Here is a 20,135-nt window from a genome sequence, read left to right as displayed (position 1 = left end):
CCCTCTTCCCCTGTCTCATTCCTCCTCTTGTCCTCCAGTGCCTGTCCTCAGTCGCTAAGGCAGTTGGATGCATTTTGTCTACAGCACTGCTGCAAAAAGTAATCTGGGGTCTGACATCTCAGCAGAGTGAACTTATTTTGTACATAAAGAAAAGTTGACAGCTGCTTTGATTTATTTAAAAAGTGACAGTAAGACGGTGTATTGTGCATTGTGAGTAGCCTTCACTGTAGTGCAAAGATTCCACCTCAGGTGCAAGAACATCTGAGCAGCAATAAGCAGGATGCTGTCCTCCCCACTGTCATAAGGGCAGTGCAAGGTTTTAAGTGCTTTTGTCATTCTGCACACAGTATAACTGCTGTTGCTATTTGGCTGTTCTGGACTAGGTTAGTTTCCTCCAACTGATGGGTGCCCTCTGCCTAAGATGCCTGGACTAACTCGAATCAAGTTCTTCGTTTGCACTTGGTTCATGTGCTTACATGGTTTTCTCTGTCAAAGACACAGGATGAAAAAACAAAACCCACAAATACTGCAAAAAAACACAAGTAAAACTGAACTTTATATGCAAGAAGAAGCTATGGTAACGTGAGGCCCCTTAAAATGAGAAAAGACATTAAATCTGATCGCAGCATCCAGTGACTTACAGACAAAAAGACCACAAAGAAACGCACCGCCTGCCGAGGAGTTAATGTGAGGTGTTTGGTGCTCTCGTTCTGCAGCTTAGTTCTGCTCTAACACACTGCACGGTCTCCCCACCGTCTGCCGAGAACCTCACATCCTCCAAATGTCAACATTTATTTTAGAAACAAGTCAAACAGGTTAGTTTTTAGCTCGAAGGCTGCTCAGTTTTGTCTCCTCATCAGATGAGTTTTGGAAAGGTATTTACGGTGGTGTATTTTTCTCCACACATACAAATACCTACAAGCTGCCTGTAGTTGTCTTGTATAATAGTTTTAAATGCATCTTTAAATAAAATTAGATCCAACATTTGGGGGGAAAATGGAACATTTTTAGAAAGCAATGCATGACACAAGTTGGTTCCTGAAATTAGTGAGGAAACAACATTAGTCTTAAACACCTTCAGGCTTGTTGATATATAAAACCCTCTAGATAATTTTCTAAATTAGGATGTTAGTTTCTCTGACATTAAGAATTTGTCGATTTTTTTATTCCCATTTTATTTATTTTTTTGTTTTGGGGGGATGTACAGTTATTGAGCCCTTATTTAGTTTTTTGCTTTAGCTTTTTTTTATACTTCCCTTGCCACTTTTTCAAGTTTAACAGGTGAAGAAAGAAATATTGCAGCGTAGATGTGTCTCAACACTGTCCAGCTTCACTCTTTTCTGACTTTTTCACCCTTATTTTCCTGTTCACTCCTCCTCTCAGCATCCATACATCCCGCTCTAGCTCTTCCCTGTCATGCAGGTCTGTATCTGCTCTTTCGCTCCAGCTGTGACTCTTCCACTTCTCCTCCCTCCATCCTTTCGTTCTCTCTTGCTTCTCGGGTGTCTTTTCTTTGGGCACAGAAACAGGAAACCACGGCAGCTTGTCACCAGGCCTCCTGTTCCAGCCTCGCCAACTGTGTTCCTGTCAACCCACAGCAATACAGTACATCCCTTATCCAAATATTCACTTCCACCCACATGTATCCCACATCTGCTTCTCGTCAGGTGTTGGTGTCTTCTCGTGGCAAATTTGCATACAGTGATATCTTCTGCTGTTGTTAGGAAGGCGAGATGTCTTTTCACTTTAGTTTAAACACACATGAAGCTGTTAGGGGTTTTACACTTCATTTTGTTTGGCTGTCTGTGTGACCTGCACAGAAACCTAGTTCTCAGTGACAGAGCTATGCTACAACACAAAGGTTTGCAGGTACATGGAGATGTTTGTTTGCATTTAAAAGCCAAAAGCTAAACAAAGTTGAAGGGGCACTTTTTCTCTGTTCTTACAGTATGAGGTTTTCTGTTGCCGTGCACAGAACACAATTGAAACTTTAAACAAAGAAACCCCTGCAGTACAAGCTTGGGGCGTGGAGTTTGAAAGATGAGGCCATTCAACAAGCAAAGAGAGCTTAATGAAAGGATGCAGCTGAGTTCCATCAAAGGTATCGCAGGATATTGTTAGTTTGAAATTTGAATCACATTGTGTATAAAAGTCATATCTCAGCTTCTGCTGGTCCAGTAATGAAAGTTCTTTCTTCTCATTTTCATCTGTCCCATGTAAGTCCTGTAACTTTACAAGAGTCCACCATTAAAATACTGGACGCCCCTTTAACTATGAGCTAAGAAAGAAGTAAACAAAACAAGCTTTAGGAAATCTGGTTGTTTTGGCACCAGGATTTATAACATTTCTGTTCATAAATCAAGCAACCGATGCAGCGTATTTAGGAATTTCAAGTTTGCAATTCCTGTCTGTCTTATTTGTTTTTAGTACATGTGGTCAGCTGGTAATTGGTTGAGGAAATCCACGTAAAAATGCAATAAAAATGTTTCCTTTCATGTTACCACACTGTTGGACAATGCACTAATCTGTACAACGAATGGAGACCTGCCTGGGGTCTGTAGGACCAGGACCTTGCTGATTAATCCAGATGATTCAGTTTCTGAAAAGTGCCAAGACTTAAAGACTACGGATCAACATGTACACTTACGTTACATCAGGTTACATTCTGCCTTCATTTGATAATAGTAGAGATGTAAACAAGGAATGTGAGGATAAAGAGAGATGACATGCAACCAAAGCCCCAAAAGAGCTTAAACATTAAACTATTGACAAGCACAAAACTTTCTTTTAATAAGCTTTAATGTAACGTTCTCATGTTTGGCTGCTTGTTTTTATTTATCTTTGTTTCCTGTGTTTATGATTCCATCTAATCCAGACACTGCGCGAATACAGAAGAACAAGCTCGCAGGGGGGAGATCATGTGTGGCGAAGTACGATGATGTGCAACAGCACAGATGTTTAAAATAAACTGTCACGTCACCACTTTAACACCGTAAACAGTTCAGGCAGCCAACTCACATGTAGGCTTATTATGTCGGAGGTCAATTCTCTTAAAACTCAAGAGCAAATTCAAACAGCAGTTTGTTTAAAGACTTCCTGAACAATGTCAAATTTTAATGAGGCTGCAAAGTGCACATAAAAGGTGAAGAGTGCAGTTAAAAAGCAAGCCTCCTCTTTGTTTTTCTGCATTTGTGCCCCTTTTGTAGAATGCATTTAATCGGTTTTTGATGGGCTAAAAGGCAAAAATATGGCATTAAAGTTGCTTGTTAGGCAAACATGTGACACACTTTTAATATCTGGTAATAGTTAGTGTTCCTTGGTTAATAGTTGGTGATGGCTAATTCTCATGAATATCATTCCAATCTCATTAAATACATTTGTTTTTTGCAAGGTGCCTCATCATCACAGCTCAGCAGAATAGCTACTTTAATTCCCGCGCTTCAGTGAAGGTGGAAATTCTCTTTGTTTAAATACCTTTGACTGTACACTGGCAGTGCTTATTTGTCTTCTGTGAATTTCAGGAGAAACTCAGTGAAGTCCCCTAAAACATGCAGCCTCTGTACTTTCACATATAATGATAGGAGGAAGCAGCACGAAGACGGTGTGTTTGATCACAGCACAAATCACACAGAGGAGACAAACGCATAAGAAGGACTCGCTGCCACACACTCCCTCTACAAGCTGCACCGTCGGTAGAAAATGTGCAAAAATGCAGACGATAACCTTGTTGCTGTATAGTTAAAGCACATGAAGGTGTCTCCCTAGAAAACCGCTGTGCTGCTTCATGCAACACTATCAGATGAAAGCAGATTATAGGATTAACGAGGTGTTAACACAGTGACGACCTGATCGCACTAATGCATTTGAATATTATATATCAATAACGCAGTATTACACTATCCTCAGCTGTAATAGGACGGAAGAATTTCTTCAAATAAGATTTAATGTGCTGTTGTAGCAGAACGTGTCTCCAGACTGTAGGTGAGCCACTACTAACTAATGTGCTAGTCAGTTTTATTTACCATCTTCAAAAGGCTAAGCTCTTATACTCTGTTTCATTGGTTTCTGACCTGTTTAGCCCGTGAATTGTTAAAATGCAGCAGTTTCATATCACAATGTGGTTTCACTCTCTACAATTGTTCCCTCTGAATAACTGTTAGAGACCTTGATACCAGAGTTTCTAATGAGACCAGGTGCGTCAGGCTGAATGTGGTGGATATGTGTATCAAAGGAAACACAGCCTTGTGCGTGTGTAAAATATTTCAAATTATTGTCATTTTGCAGGCGTCCCACCATGTGCATTTACTCAGTGTAAACTTCATAATGTATCAGTGAAGAGCTGGAGTAGAACTCATGCAGAGTATAGCGCTGGATTGTGAGGAATCGTTGAGAGGACCAGCCTTCAATCTTGTTGAGCTCAGAAAGATCTAAACATTGTCTTTTGGATTAAACTCTCTAACTGAGAGTTTTAAGCTGATGCACCTGGACAGACTGACTCTCATGATGGAACTGTCTCTCGGCTGCGAGAAATACTGCTTTGTGCAAATCTCGATGACTCTGTCTTCTCTTATTATGGAAACCTCTTATAGTCACATCCGCTCATTCAGAAATTCAATTCACGTGACGGCCGGCGATGGCAATGTTGTAAAACTATGATATAGATGACAGCACATTAAGTTTCCAGATTTTGTAATATCGCTGACATTTCCATCACTTTTTCAAAGTGCACTTCTCTGCTCAAACATGCATTTTATGACACAATTAAATATTTCATCGGGTTTTGCAGAGTTAGTTTAACATGTGCAGATGCTGTACATTTACTGTACGTAACAAAATCATCTTTGCCACTTCATACTGAACTCAGTCTGAACTTCACTATTTCCACTGTAACATTCTGCTCTGAACTGGCCTCTGGAAAAGTGCTCTCCTTGGAGTTCGGCGTTTCACAGCATATGTGTGTTATTGTGTTCTGGTACAATAGTTTTGTGTAAAATTCTGTGCAATTTTTAATGGGACTCTACACAAAACTGCCATAAAACTTTCTGGGTTCCTGAAGGACCTTGATGATTTTTGCAGGGTCAGCAATCTGTCATGTCATAACCACCCCCCGCTGTCCCTTCCTGCACTGCTGTCTGCTACCGTGTTGATGGCTAAGTCGAGTAATACGGGGACTTTTGTCAATCATTTCTCAATTTGTTTGACCTGAAAATGGCATTTAAATCTCTGCCTATCTGGGTGAAGCTTGACCTAGAAGGAGAATAAGCTTTAAGCCCCTCAAACCCCAATCGGAACCACTTAATAAACAACCTTTACTCCTTTAAGGGGTTGAAAACACTGCCAAAAGACAGATGAGACAGAAAGGTGTCCTCTTTTACAGATCAAACAAAGAAGAAAGATGCATGATGACACAGGGATCAGCAATCACACCCTTTTTTGTGAAAGGAGGGGTGAAAACAAGCCTTTGACAAATGAGGATTTTGTCGTCAAAATGGTGGAACAACAACTTTTGACCCCTTTAGATTCCAATGCTTAAGAGGCGGGGCTCGCAGCCCAGCAGGCGCTCTTATTGGACAAGGTCGTTGGACATTTGAGCCTCGTGGGGGGACGTGATTGGAGCACGAGCCTTTATGCAGAGCGCAGGATGTGGGCGAGAGCAGGAGACACCAACACTGCATGAGACACAAACAGAGAGGGAAGGAGGCTGAGACGGGTAAGAGATGGATGGATGGAGGGAGAGTTGGAGAGGAAAGTGTGTGTGTGTGTGTGTGTGTGTGTGTGTGTGTGTGTGTGTGTGTGTGTGTGTGTGTGTGTGCACGCAACAGAAAAGCCCGGATAGCAGTGTGTCAAGAGTGCTGTCAGTCACTCATCCATCCAGCTGGCTAATTGGCTCCTTACCCTCTCTCTCTCTGTCTCCCTCTCTTTCCCTCCCGCGATCTCTCTCTCTCTACACCTCCCTCCCTCCCTCACTTGCCCTCTCTCTCTCCCTCCATCAGGCGTTGCTCCTAACTGCGCGCCGGAGGCCAAAATGCAGATGAGCTCTGCCTCGCGTCAGGGGGAGCTTCTGCTCTGCTTAATTATCTGAGTGTGTGTTTGTGTGTGTGTGTGTGTGTGTGTGTGTGTGTGTGTGTGTGTGTGTGTGTGTGTGTGTGTGTAAGAGAGTGAGAAAGACAGAGACAGAGAGACTTAGCTTATCAGCTCACTGGCCCCCACACACACACCATTCATGGTGCTGGTGCTGTTGCTGCTATGCTAAACAGCAAGGCATCCTGGGAATTGCAGTGACAGCTCATTTTGGTTTTTTGCAGTCTGCGTATGAAAGCTGCTGAGAGACAACCCTTCGCTCCCCCACCACCACCACCTCCCCCCTCTGCCTCCCCCGTTTCCCTCTCCTCCCTTACAACACACAAACACACACTGACACATATATACACACACACACACACATCCACACACAAAACCCTCTCTCTTTCCCTGGTGCTCATGGGAACGGGTCCGGGGCCTGTCACTAACCCTCCCCCACTCCCTCCTCCCCACCCTCCCCTCATCGCCACGGTGACAGGGCTTGTTGACAAACGCCAGCAGTCATCAGGGCACCATGGGAAATCTTCTGCCACCATTTTGTCAGCAGAATGACAGAAGTTGTTAATGTCTCGCCTCTCGCCCTGACACGAGACGCCAAGGCTGACAGACTCTGACACGCGCCATACACACTCGCACTCCCACACACACAAACATACTACTGGAGATACACACTGCTGTGAGCAGCCACACACTGACACAAATGTCACCCTCGGTGCAGACACAAATATACACATCCATGCACACTGTACACACACACACCATTCATGTCCACATTTTTGTGCCCCCCCCAACCTTCACTCACTCTTCCCAGTCTCACTCAACCAAACCAGTCAGTGTGTGTGTGTGTGTGTGTGTGTGTGTGTGTGTGTGAGTGCGTATGTGTATGTGTGTATTCTGACAACTAGGTGTGTATGGATGTTTAGGATGTATGACTAGGTAGTGTTAATGAGGATATGTCTATGAGTGTGTACGGCTCCTAATGAGTTGTACTCTAGTGTGTGTGTGTGAGAGAGAGAGAGAGAGTGAGAGAGAGAGAGAAATAGTGCCTCAGCTCTCGTTATAGATGCAGCGTATGCGTCTGATCAATAACATTTACAATCCCGACAGGAGATCGAGCCTGGCGGACAACCCTAACTGACCGTTATGAGAACATGATGAACTCCGTACAGAGCACACACACACACACACACACACACACACACACAGAAACATATGGCCAGTTTCTCAGGACAGCCAATTACCGTTACTCATAATCCACTTGCTCAACACACACCCTCTTCCATCCACCTGTGTACAGCTGGTGTACAACTGACAGACGCAGGGATATATTTGTGAGTGTGTGTTTGGGCGGGAGGGAGGTTGCTGATGATACCAATGTTCTCCATCCAGAACTCACAAAGGTGCACCAGGTAAAACACGCAGGCCCATGAATGAATTAGTAGTTTACCACATTTTAATTCAGTGTCTGCACCTGTTAAGAAGTGAGTTTCAGGGTTTCACTAAGTTTCTGCAGGATTTGTTAAAGGCAAAAGAAGGTGTGTTTATCCTGTGCTCCTAAGTGTGAATCAGCATCAGTTCGGGTGTTCGGGTGCAGGCCCAGCAAGGAACTGAGCATATAGAAATATCAAAAAGGGCCCTTGTGACTTGGTAAACAATTCGCATTACAGGAGGTTAGGACATGGCTTTGAAATGATACCAGCAGTCATGTCTTGTTTAGTTTTCGAGGGAAATGTACACAATTTCAACATCATAATGCCACAAGGCACAAAAGGCAGCTGCAGCAGCTCAACAGCCAGTTCAACATATACGCAAACAATCAAAGACTGGAAACATAAAATCTTTATGTGTAATACTAAAAAAGAAAAATACTAGAGAGCATGCATGATTTCAAACCACAAATGTATGCGAATAGACATTGGATCTTTGTTACAGATAATAAAATGTAATACAATTAATATCCACATCCACATCAACTGAACTATTTTCCCTTAATCTCAAACTGTGATTACGGAAAGTTATAATACGTCTGTTTTCAATGGCAGTGTATACACATTGTGGAACTGGATCTGTTAAAGCTTTACAGTGCATATTTTCTTAAAAATATAAATAAATCTTAACATAATTAAATTGCATAGACAATCAGGATCATTGTCTAAAAAGGATAACAAAATAACATTTTAGACAAAAACAGAGAGATTAGTAAAATAAGATAAACCGCTTCCTCCAATCGGAGACAAGATGAGTGATGAACACACTGAAGGTTAATCTGTTCACCATATTCCTTCTGTTTTCTTGCCAGTCACGGTCTTTAAATGCAGTGTACAACAGGTTCCTGGGGTTTACTTCCTGTATTCTATAAGACAAACTAAACCTCACCAACAATTTCTTCTAAATTAATTTTCCAACTTTGTAGCTTTATTCTCTGCAGTTTAAAAAAACATCTGGAGGGACCTCATACTTGGCCCTTCTGTCGAGCTGTGATGTTTGGTCCACAAACAGGGAGAGATACTGTGTAACTGTGTGAAGAGCACAAAACAAAAAGCACTGACTAAACAATGTTACAGACTTTTTTAAAGAGCTGCCAATCTCATTTAACGCAAAGTGCGACACATGACATAGCTACGCTTGAGAAAGGCTCAACTTCAAACATGTATTTCTGGATATTAGTGCAGCTACAAATGATAGAGTCTCAAGTACATGACAGTCTTAAGAAGTGACCTTTCTTTTTGCTGGTATGTGTGGTTTATTCTTTTTTTTTTTCAGTCCTGATGCTTGTGGCTTCATATTAACTTTTGAAAATTGTGCTCTGGAAGTGAATCAGGTTATTTCCAAAAATGCTGTAGCCTATTGGTGATATTTGCGTAAAATTTGGAAGAGACATGAAATTGATTTGACACTGATGTAATTCTTGTAAATCCAACAGTTCATTCAATCACAGATTGTTTCATTTAATCTCAAACTGAATTCAAAGCTTCCCAGTTGCTTCAATGAAAGGCTTAAAAGGTGATCTGTTATCTGCTGTCGGCTGGAGAAATCTTCTGATAAAAAATTCCAGCTCATTAGGGATCTGTACTCCGATTGAATAAAAGTATTAACAAGCTACTGTGTTACAATTAATAATCCTACATTCAAAAGTGTGCTTGAGTTACACATAACACAGAAAGTAGCATTTATGTACCCTATACTCAAAGTACAGAAAGTAGTCGATAAACTGATTCAAAATAATATACAATTTATCATTTTTCCTGCATTAATGGCAGTTTTAACAACAGCTATACATTTGATGGATGAACAGTAGCTAAAATATTTCTCCCTGAAATCTAAATTATTGCAGTAAAAGCACCACTAGTATAATATGAACATTCTCAGTCAAGTATTTGTGCAAATGTGGTGATTTTCACAAGTGAAGTGAAATAATAAATTAGTAAAATATTTGATTTGTAAAAAAATGTGTGCGCGTGAAGTCTAAACACACTTTTCAGAAATGACCCTGAATTCTAGTGAAATATTAATCTGCCGCGGCTCGTGGGGTACAGTGCACTGCAACTTATCACACTGACACACACACAGGAGCGCACGGAGCAGGTGAAGGAAGCGCGAGTCAAGTGCAGCTTTCAGCAGGTGCCGCCCCGCGTGAGCCGCCTCGGACTAGATGAAAGCCACCGCTGCTCACCGACCCTCTCCCTCCTTCCCTCCGCGCGAACACCCGGAACCCCCCCCCCCCCCCCCCCCCCCCCCCCCCCACCTCACCCCACCCTCCCCTCCCCGCTCCCCCGCTCGCTCGGTGAGGTAGATTTGTAGTGACAGCAGCGGGTGCCTTCGCCAGTCATTCCCCATAAAAGGTTCCGTGTGATCAAAGCCCCGCTGAGGCGGGGAGAGGCAGTGAGGCGGCCCGCTATGTCGGTGTGTGTCTGCGTGTCTCCGGTGTCTCGCAGGGTTCAGGCGTTTTTTGAAGCTTTAAAAACACAACTCTCTGTCTCTCTCCCTGCTATTTACATTTGAGCTCCGTTTTGCCTTGGCAGTAAAACATTGGTTTTATTCCCTCCGCCTGCAGCCCGAGTGACAGGCTCGGCTGCATTAATCAGCTCTTCCCGCTCACACTCAAGTATTTCTTAAACTGCAAGGATTAAATCTTTAAATACATTTTAAACAGAAGTGTCTCACTGAAGTTATGTTAACAAGCCCCCCCCCCCAACCTCAGGTGTGTGTGTGTCAGATTCCCCGGTGAGCGCTGAGGGGATCGCACACACCAAAGCAGAAAGGAGGCAAAGTGTTGATATAAATTTACCCAACCGCAGTCAATTAGACAAACACTTTAGCTGGTGGAAAAGTTCAGCCTTCCTACAATTTGAACAGCCCAAATATCAGGGAGACATCAGTGCAACCGGAACTTTTTAAGTCATCTGCCAGTCACATTGAGGATTTTTCCATATTCATGTTGTTTTAAATCACCAGGAAGCCCGAGCTTCCCTCTTTACCTCCTCATTAAGATCAGTCGGCTTGTCAGAGGCAGACAGCATTATTCACCATCAATTAAGAGCTCAGGAAGCCAACACCAGTCTGCTGCTGACACATCCTGGTGCAAGGATGGTGCAAAACAAAATTTGGAAATGCAAATTTTGATATCTGTTAAAGAGTAATCCCCCTCATCCCTATGCAGCACAAAGCCACAATTCTATACACTGATCTTTTTCCTTGCAATGGTTTCAGTCACTGCTGAATAAAACATAGCCCATCAAAACTGCTCGAAGGTGTTGTCCATGCATCAAGGCCTTCAAATCAACCCAGAGTGTAAATCACTGCAAATGCAATAAACTACTCACAAAAAGCCCAAAGTGCACCAAGTTACTACTTTCTGTACCCTAATAAGGCCAGTATCTAATACTTAAGAATTATTTTTTTAATCACAGATGGATTAGTAGGCCTATGGGCCTGAGAGGGTCAGGGGGCCCATGAGCCAAATCCTTAGGGGAACTATTCATATTTCATGTTTGGGCAGTTCAGAGTGACCACAAAGGTATGCACCACCACATTAGTGATGCAGAATCAAGAACTCACCGTCACGAAACCTTTGCAAGAAGGTGCAAAATGACCACACACAGACACAAAAGTTTTAAAACCTTTTTAAAATAAAAGAAATTTGAAAATTGTTACTCGATATTGTGGCACCTACACTGGCTTCTGCTTAATATACTGGATCTTGAATTTAAAGCTTATATAAAAAATTGTTTTGGAGAAGAAAGAAAAGTAGAAACAAAATAAAATTACGATGCAAAGCATGGATTACTTCTAAAGGATTGAAACTAGTATATGACAAGAAATCACGTTGCAATACGCTAGTAACTCCCAGTAATCCACATATGCAGCAACTTGGTCATTTTCCTCAGATATTTTATTGTTGCAAAAGGAAAAACACAGGTTTCAACAAAACTAACACACCGTAGCTTCTGCTTTGTTTTGTGAATGCTGGGTGAATTTAAGGCTCACTGGTACATTTGATCAGACTGGAGCCATAATGTTATTAGTAACAGCTGTGCTTTTCCCAATACCATGGGTCAAAATGTCTGCCTGCTTATGTTACAGGCAAAAAATAGTAATAATTAAAAAAATCAAAGAGCACAATTAGTGTCAGTGTGGTTATCATCACATTGTTTAATACCAACAGTAAGAAAACATTATTATAGCCTATATGAACATGAGCAGTATCGCTCCTCTGAGTGCTTAAGCTTTGTCATTGTTACATTTGACTCACTGACAATGCTGACGCTTCAAAGTCCACGAAATCGAAGACAGAACTCCTTCACAACAGTCTGCTAGAACTTCACAGCCTCTAAGCAAAGCTGAATTTTTTCAAGCCTCCTCTCACACACTTCTATACTGCATATGACTCCTCTGACCAAGGCAAAGTGGTGCTGGCCTTTAAACTCAGTTGTATTTACGTTAATGTTTGTGTAGCGGTCATGATAAACTACAAGACCAGGTTACAGCTGTTGGCATTGTAGCTGCTTTACTGGGGGTAGGCCTCAATCACCATGGCATGACCCTGGAAAACACAAAAGTAGAATCGTGTTAGGAAAACAACAAGTACATTGTAGGAACAATAGACATATTAAAGTCAAAACTCCATTAAGTTACCTGTCCTCCTGCAGCACAAGCGGCCACCAGTCCGTACTGTCCTCCGTCCTTACGCAGCCTGTTTGCCACTGTGGTCACTAGCCTGCAGCCTGTGGCACCGAATGGATGACCCAAAGACAGAGAGCCTCCCCACAGGTTAAACTTCTCCATAGGTGGGACCCCAACCTACACACACACACATACACAAAAAACAACGGGTCAAGACACCACCCCTAAAATCCTACACGTTTAACCTCTTGAATATTTTCAAACTTGAAAATTCATGCCGACAGACATCCAAAAACTTTAGTCAGTTAAAAGATATAAGGCATGGACAAGGGCAGAAGGGACTGCACTATAAACAATTTTATGTGAGGCCAGTGTTTATGTAAAGCTTTGCATGATCTTCCTTACTGTTGTCACTTAATAGAAATCTTTAATTTTTAAACAGCATTTATATGAAACTAAGCAAAAAAGACAATTATTATTGGCATTGCTCATTGTGTAATATTCGGTAAAATATAAAATTCTAGATGGAAGTCTTACAATTTTATATTAAACTGCATCGACATAAAAATATGACTGCACTAGTACAAAATATTAAAAAGAAAAGTATTTAGACTGCTACAGTATGTTGCCTGCATCAAAATCTACTGTATGGATCTATTAAAGATAAAGCTAACAGCTGACCAGTGGCTATCTTTACCTTCGATTTCCTGCCCATGTATGTCTGGGCGAACCAATCGGAGTCCATAGCCTTTAGATTTGCCACTATTTGACCCTGAACACACACACACACACACACACACACACACGTATATAATCACAATTACCATGGATACAAGACTGGGAAAACAAAAACATTGATTTCTTCTGAATCCAAAATGCAGGATGTGAATTAAACAAGTCAAATCTTAGTCTAGAATTGCACAAGCCAAACTCGGAGTACAGCTGACACAGAAACTGAGAAACGCTTATTGTATATTATAAAAGGTCTTGGAAATTGACAAGATATTAACAGATAAATACACACATTCACCCACCACAACAGAAGCCTGCTCAGCATTTCATGAGAACTTACTGCAAATGCCTCGTGGAACTCAAAGACATCAATGTCATTCAAGGACAAACCAGCGCGTTCCAAGACTTTAGGTGTAGCGTATGTTGGCCTGAAACAAGAAATAGAATATGAACAATTACAGATCAATCTGTTAATCTTCAAAAAACTAAAACAATGGGACTGAAAATTAAATTCATATTTTCTACAGAAAAAATACAATGCTGAGTAGGTTTAAGTAGACACTAGCTGGAACACATACTTTACAATGTTTCTTAGTTTTTCAGTTGAAATTGAATAATATGAGCTTTAAAATAATATTAGACTAAACGTCATCAGTTGCTCAATGCTGGGAAACAGTGGAAGTAAGAATAAGACACTCAAGCTCACCCCAAGAGTAGCTGATCTTTTGGATCCTGAGAAACGTAGACAAAATCTCTGCCAGGATAGAAATACAATATGATTAGAATATCAGATGAAATTATATTACTAAGGAAATTATGGCTGCAGGTACCTGAGGTATGCTTTAGGCTTGAAACCCATTGCCAAAGCCTTCTCTTCCGACATGACCAGTACAGCAGAAGCACCGTCAGTCTGAGTACACACACACACACACATACACACTTAGTGGTGACAATGTTTCCACAGTAGAAAATCAGAGGGGACAGTCTGTTTTTTCATAACTTGACCCAAAACATCACCCGAAACATTTATTATAAAGCTTAGGATAATTTTTAAAAAAAGCCACGGTTAAAGTCCCTGTAAAAACATAACCACATTTTAAAAGTATTAGTAGCTGTGTTTGTTTTACACGCAGAGATAGATGCTCGCATATGAGCTAAAGGAGGAATTAAGAACACAGACCGCCTGTGTGTGTGTCTTACCATGAAGGAGGAGTTTGCCGCGGTGACTGTGCCATGTGGTTTAACAAAGGCGGGCTTTAGTTTGGCCATTTGCTCCAAAGAGGATGGGCGGACACCGTTGTCCTTAGATACAATATCACGACCTAAAAAAGACAAAATATACTGTTTTCAGATAATCACATTGTCAATCAACTAATCAGTTCATTGTTTTATCTCATGTGAATTTACCTGGCACTTTAAATGAAACCACATCCTCCAGCAGACCATCATCCTGGGCTTTCTTGGCCAGTGTGTGTGATCGCAGAGCATACTCGTCCTGCTCCGCTCTAGACACCCCAAATGCAGCAGCCAGACGGTCACCACTGTGACCCATTGTTTCATTTGTGGAGAACTCAACCACAGAAGGGAGCTATACACACACAGAGGCACCAATTAGAGAAGGGCATAACAATAAACTGCATGTCCTGTCAAGAGAAGGCCTCTTGACTCCATTTTAACACACTGAAAGTAGTGCAGATTACGAGCAAACATATACCTCTGGCATGAGGTGTACCGGCCGGATGCTGCCAATCAGGCTGAGCCGCTGACCAAGAGTCTTTGCCTTGTTGAGGGCCAGCATGGTCTTCCTCATCCTACGGCTGTGACGGATAGGAACATCAGACAGGAGCTCCACCCCTCCGGCCACAACACCATCGCACTGGCCTGAGGCAATCAGACCAATAGCTGGAGAGAAGAAGGAAGAAGAGAGAGACAAAAGGTCAAATAGAGAGTTAGACCAAATTTTTTTATAAATCCCTGGGTGTTTCTTAATATATAGTGGCAAAATAATTTTAAGTGTTACACAAACAGAGTTTCACAAAATAAAAAAACGACTTATGGTGATTGTGATAAAGAGTAAACTTGTAGGCTCTATGTAGCCCTGGATATTAAAAACAATGCAATTTACAGTTTTCATTTATATAACCTTTTATATACATGCAAGTATTTTTATATGGATTTGTGTAAATCCAAGATAATTTTTAATAGCCAATAAAATATTTCAAAATCTCCTTTAAAGTGGCAGCTTTCTGCCTTCCAAAGTGAATAATAACATATATCATATGCTACTGACAACAGAGCTAATGGTAAAAAACCTCTGTTCAGTGCTCAGTTTGCTTTAAAAATAAATAAATAAATAAATATTTTCAAAATTAAATGTACTATTTAACTAAATTATTTGTTTCAGCAGGGGTAACATGTGGCCAACATAAAATTAAAAGTACATGTGACAGTGTAGAGATTTTCATTCCCTGACATACCTGAGGTTATGGCCTGGTTGGAGGAGATACAGGCCATAGTGACCGTGTGAGCTGGGATCTTGTCGGAGAATCCTGCACCCAGTGCTGCCTGAATTCACAAGAAATTACAAAGGTGATGAACAAAGGAACAAAAAGACAGTAGATTGTACAGGTGTACCTAACAAAGTGAGTGTATTCGCCATAGATAAACTGCTCTTTTGATTAAGATTATGTACAGTTAGACCACTTAAGAGTAATGCTTAGGATCAAAGCTTAATGTTAATATATAAAACATAGAAACATATGTGAGGTAGGTGAAGCTCCAGATAGGATTTTAGGGTGTACTTGTCTATTGTATGCTTACCTCTCGTGCCACATTGTTGGTTTTGACTTCCTGAATGACTGTTCCATAGATAATGTAGTCTACAGCATCATTGCTTATACCTGTCCTTTGCAATAGACCCCTAGAGAAACGCAAACAGGAATGTATAATTGTAGCAGGTTAAAAAAGGATCCTGACTGAATTTATTACATAACAGGGTACGACAGTAAATTTGTTTTCAATTGTTGCTTCCATCTCTCCCTGTGTCTAAACTGACACGCTGCAGCTGTTTATTATATGTGTTTCATAGAAATGCTGATGCATAAGTTGTACTCTATGTCATACATTTTTACAGACCTTTGTGACCTAAACAAATAAACAAATAAAATGACTTGCTATGTCATAAATACTACGTAGTAGGACTAGGCTTGACTGAGTAACAAATTACTCTAAATGTAAGTTACTAACTCAAAAAGTGCATTTAGTTACACCTGGTTTCAAGGGGTATTTTATTAAAACCACTACACACTACAGTTGTCACGTGGACAACTATCCCAGCATCAACCGTCAACGCCATCTCTACAGACATCTGTCCAGGCCAGCCACTCATGCAGAGAATGAAAATCTGAATGGATATGTTTTGAGCTGGGATTTGAAGTGTGGGAGTGTATTGACATTACAAAGGTCAAGGGGGAGGCAACTGAATAATCTGCCTCCCATAGTCGGCGAGCAGAAAGGACAGTGAGTAGGATAGATGAAGAAGATCTGAGGGTATGGGTGGGTATGAGGTACGAAGTGGCGAGGTTATGAATGGCCTTATAAGTAGCAGTATTTTGTTATGAATGCGATATGTGATAGGAAGCCAGTGGAGTTGCTGCAGAACGGGTGTAATTTGACAGGTTGATGGAGTTCTTGTGATCATGTGCGCTGCCAAATTCTGTACAAGTTAAAATTTTTGAAGGGTTTTTGGGGGAAGACAAAACAGAAGGGAGTTGCAGTAGCAAAGGCGAGAAGTGACAAGCCTGTGAACCAGTGTGGCAGCGGTATGAGGTGTGAGGGAGGGACGTAGGCGGTTGATGCAGCAAAGATGAAAGTAGGCTGACCGTGTGATGTTAGTAATGTGGGAAGTAAAGGAGAGTGTGCTGTCGAGGATGACACCCAAACTCTTATCCTGAGGGGAGGGAGAGATGGAGGAACTGTCAATAGAACTTTTAAGGCTGTCACATTTGGTTAAAGTAGATTTAGTGCTAATAAGGAACATTTCTGTGTTATCACTGTTTAATTTGAGGATGTTGCACATGAGCCAGAGTTTTATTTCAAAGAGGCAGTGAGTGAATCAACTAAGTGTGGCCAGAGAGATAAGATTTGAACGAAGCAAAGGGTTTATGAGGGACACCAATAGCAAGAAGTCTGTCTAAGAGGATGGACAAAAGAACAGAATCAGCATTAGTAATTTTAATTAAAGCTGTTTCAAGTACAGTTAGTGTGGGTTTAATGGACTTGGAGCTGAGAAGCAGTTGTTTTAAAAGGAACAGTTGGAAGGGAGTCTAATTGGCAAGCTGACGATTTGAATAAGTTAGAAATTTCACAGATAAAGGTGAACAGATAAAGGTGACAGATGTAGTTTAAAGTGGGGCCAGGTTATTTACTTAATTAATTAATTAATGTTTTAGTAGAAGACCAAAAACTGTCTGCACTAGGAAGACAGTTAATATCATCGGAAAGCGTGTCCATATTCATGTCTTTGATATTACGGTACGATATGGTAAATTGGTTTTAGAGAACGCCAGGTTAACACTGAAGGACATCAACATATGGTCAGAAAAAGTAACAACATCGGCCTTGTCATCAGCAGGAGCAGTACCAGAGTCTACCAAAGTAGACTTCCAAACATTCTGATATTGTTAACGCACACACACACACAAACACACACGCACACAAGAAAAAAAAAATATATATATATATAAACACACTTACAGTAGAGATTCTCTGGCCAGATCATGGGGCATAAGGTCGGCAAATCTGTAAATAGTAAGAGTCAATTGTCTTTGTTCAATATTTTACTGGTAAAATGAATCAATTTCACTTTCCTTATCATCACTTTTTTTTAAAAATCTTTTGAGAAATCATCCTATCAAATTGTTATAGATAATAGTGGCCATGGCTTCAACAAGTCAACTCATTAAAATAAACAGAGACTTACAAGGTTCCAGACACGAGAAAAGGGGTCCGAACTCCTTCCACCAGTACTATGTTTTTTAAACCAGGCCGGGCCAGTGTCTTCTTACTCTTTGTCTGAACTGAAGAATATTAAAGACAATAACAAGTTTATAATCTAATCATTTTGAGTACCATCTCAGTCAATCATCTTGACTTTACCTAAGGTAGATCGATTTTCAGAGGTTTTTCCAGGTATAAAAATCAATCCACCAATGGAAGATTAAGTTTCTCATCTACATAAATACTACAATCTTGATTTTTATGTGAATTAAATCTTTTAAAATGTGACTTACCTTGAGCCTGGATCTGAGCTGTTGTACTGAGAGAGCGTGCCACTGAAAAACACGGGAAATATTCCCAATCATCCTCAAATCAAATAAAGTTGACACAAACACTTAAAAAAATAAATATCAGTGTCCACTACAAAATGTTTCATACTGCTGCTTTAGCAATACTTATTTAAAAGAATATTGGAAAATAAGAAGGAAAAAAACTAACCACACCACAACCCCCAGGAAGGGCGGACAGAGCAGCTCCACATGGAGTTCAGCAACATGGAAGTCATTATGTACTAGGTAGAAAGAAATTGTAATTATTATTGGAAAGTCCTCACCAAGCTTCCCCACCAAGAGGTTCACAACATTGCATAACATTATCCGGTTTAAAAAAGCAAATCAAATTTCATAATCCTGATGTATCTATAATTGACTGCAAAGTACCAGCTAATGCATCAAAAGCAGTCAAAGAGACTAAATCTCTGAAACATCCACCAAAAAGAAGTTTTATCACACATTATTTTTGCTTCAACATAGCTTGTATACAGACATTGTAGCCTTTAGTCATTATGTTTGTTTCATGCACTAATTTTTGCCAGGTACACCTACGAATACACTGATATTAGCCTTTACAAAAGGGGACAAGTGTTACACATCTTTAATAGTCCATAGCCTCTTCAGATAGTTTCTTCACTTTTTAATCAGAATTAACAGTGATTTCTTTAATTTCACTCCAGCAACTGCAAATCTTATGATGTTGGGATCTAAACTGTATGTATAAATATTATAATTTCACAATACTATAATCCACACAGTAACAGAAGCTTAGAGTAAGAGCACTTCCTGCAGGCAAAAGGTCAGTAAAAAAGAGTCATTACTGATCCATTTGGCTTGTTGACTGTTATAATTCTAGTTATAATTGGACTGAGCTGAATTGATGACTCGGCAGTTTGTGTAGTAAATGCAGCATATGTGTGGTAAAATATACATTACGACATCACATCCCCAATATTTGCAGTGAAATACTGATAACTATACTGAGCTAAACACCTGCATGTTAAAAAAAGTTACAAAATAGATTAGAAAGAGAAGTATGCTGGTTTATAAATTTAGGTTATGTATTTACTTCTATGGTCTGGGTTTTCTCATGTGAGAGGATATAAAATATCACTGTTGACCAAACAGCCCAACGCTTGTCCCCTAGCTGTGACCCTTCACCTACATTCTCGTACGGCAATATGACAGGAGACCGAAATCCAGAATCACAAGAGGCAAACATCGTGTTGTCTGCTGATCGATATTTGATGCCTTAAAACAACCTTTCCAGCTTAAAAACCGCTGACAGCATTTAAATAACGTAGCCATGAGGCTGGAGGTAACGTTATAACCTTACCATTTCATGCAAGCTAGTAGAGCTAGCAGCTAGAAAGCTGCTTGTTAGCTAAAGCATCCAGCAGTTGCAGTCAAAAGCATATGCGCAGTTCATACCAGGCATTCTCTTTTTCTAGTTTTACTAAAAAGAGATGCACGTTCTGCGAGTGATTTATCAATAACTTAAATAAAGCTTACTTACCTGCGTTATGTCTTTGCCGACACTACGTCCCTCTCTGACTCGGTTTCCCTGCTGGACTACAAAAAGCACACACAGTTCAAGATCACCCCAAACTGTTTGTTGACCAGAACTATGCCTGAAGAAAACACATGGCGAAATAAAGAAGAAATACCCTTTCTGTGGGCGTTTAGGCATTAGTTTTTACTTCATATATAATATTTAAATCAGAAAACGGTATTTATGGAAAATAAACCCAGAAATTAGCGCAAAAAACATTTAAGATACGGCAATATTTTAGAGTGCATTCTGGTCCCTGTCCTCAATGCCTCTCTTGCGCCCCTAACGGTCAGTATATTTTATAGGTATGGGCAGGT

General features: G+C 40.7%; 1 protein-coding gene across 1 annotated transcript; it reads right to left on the bottom strand.

Annotated features, from left to right (window-relative positions):
• Positions 1-11,707: 11,707 nt before the first annotated feature.
• On the bottom strand, positions 11,708-19,971 carry hadhb (hydroxyacyl-CoA dehydrogenase trifunctional multienzyme complex subunit beta). The gene is made up of 16 exons (XM_067482765.1): positions 19,783-19,971; positions 18,433-18,505; positions 18,228-18,269; positions 17,918-18,014; positions 17,692-17,736; positions 15,757-15,856; positions 15,414-15,501; positions 14,651-14,838; positions 14,344-14,524; positions 14,137-14,258; positions 13,767-13,846; positions 13,643-13,690; positions 13,277-13,364; positions 12,902-12,976; positions 12,217-12,381; positions 11,708-12,124 (listed from the first exon to the last, which is right to left on the bottom strand). Exons 1-16 carry the CDS (start codon positions 19,954-19,956, stop codon positions 12,089-12,091), a joined length of 1,602 nt encoding a protein of 533 aa, XP_067338866.1. The 5' UTR covers positions 19,957-19,971; the 3' UTR covers positions 11,708-12,088.
• Positions 19,972-20,135: the final 164 nt, after the last annotated feature.

The sequence above is a fragment of the Channa argus genome, chromosome 17 (assembly GCF_033026475.1).
Source record: "Channa argus isolate prfri chromosome 17, Channa argus male v1.0, whole genome shotgun sequence".
In the NCBI taxonomy this organism is placed as follows: domain Eukaryota; kingdom Metazoa; phylum Chordata; class Actinopteri; order Anabantiformes; family Channidae; genus Channa; species Channa argus.
The sequence above is the reverse complement of the archived record's forward strand: the minus strand, read 5'-3'. Positions and strand labels throughout refer to the sequence as shown.

What these genes read in the sequence shown, in the direction of transcription:
- hadhb (XM_067482765.1), bottom strand. Translation starts at nt 19,956, where the DNA reads ATGCCTAAACGCCCACAGAAAGGGTATTTCTTCTTTATTTCGCCATGT. An exon ending in CTGGCCAGAGAATCTCTACT is followed by an intron (nt 15,857 to 17,691) that starts GTAAGTGTGTTT and finishes GCGTTTCTCTAG; the next exon opens with GGGTCTATTGCAAAGGACAG. An exon ending in CCAACAATGTGGCACGAGAG is followed by an intron (nt 15,502 to 15,756) that starts GTAAGCATACAA and finishes TTGTGAATTCAG; the next exon opens with GCAGCACTGGGTGCAGGATT.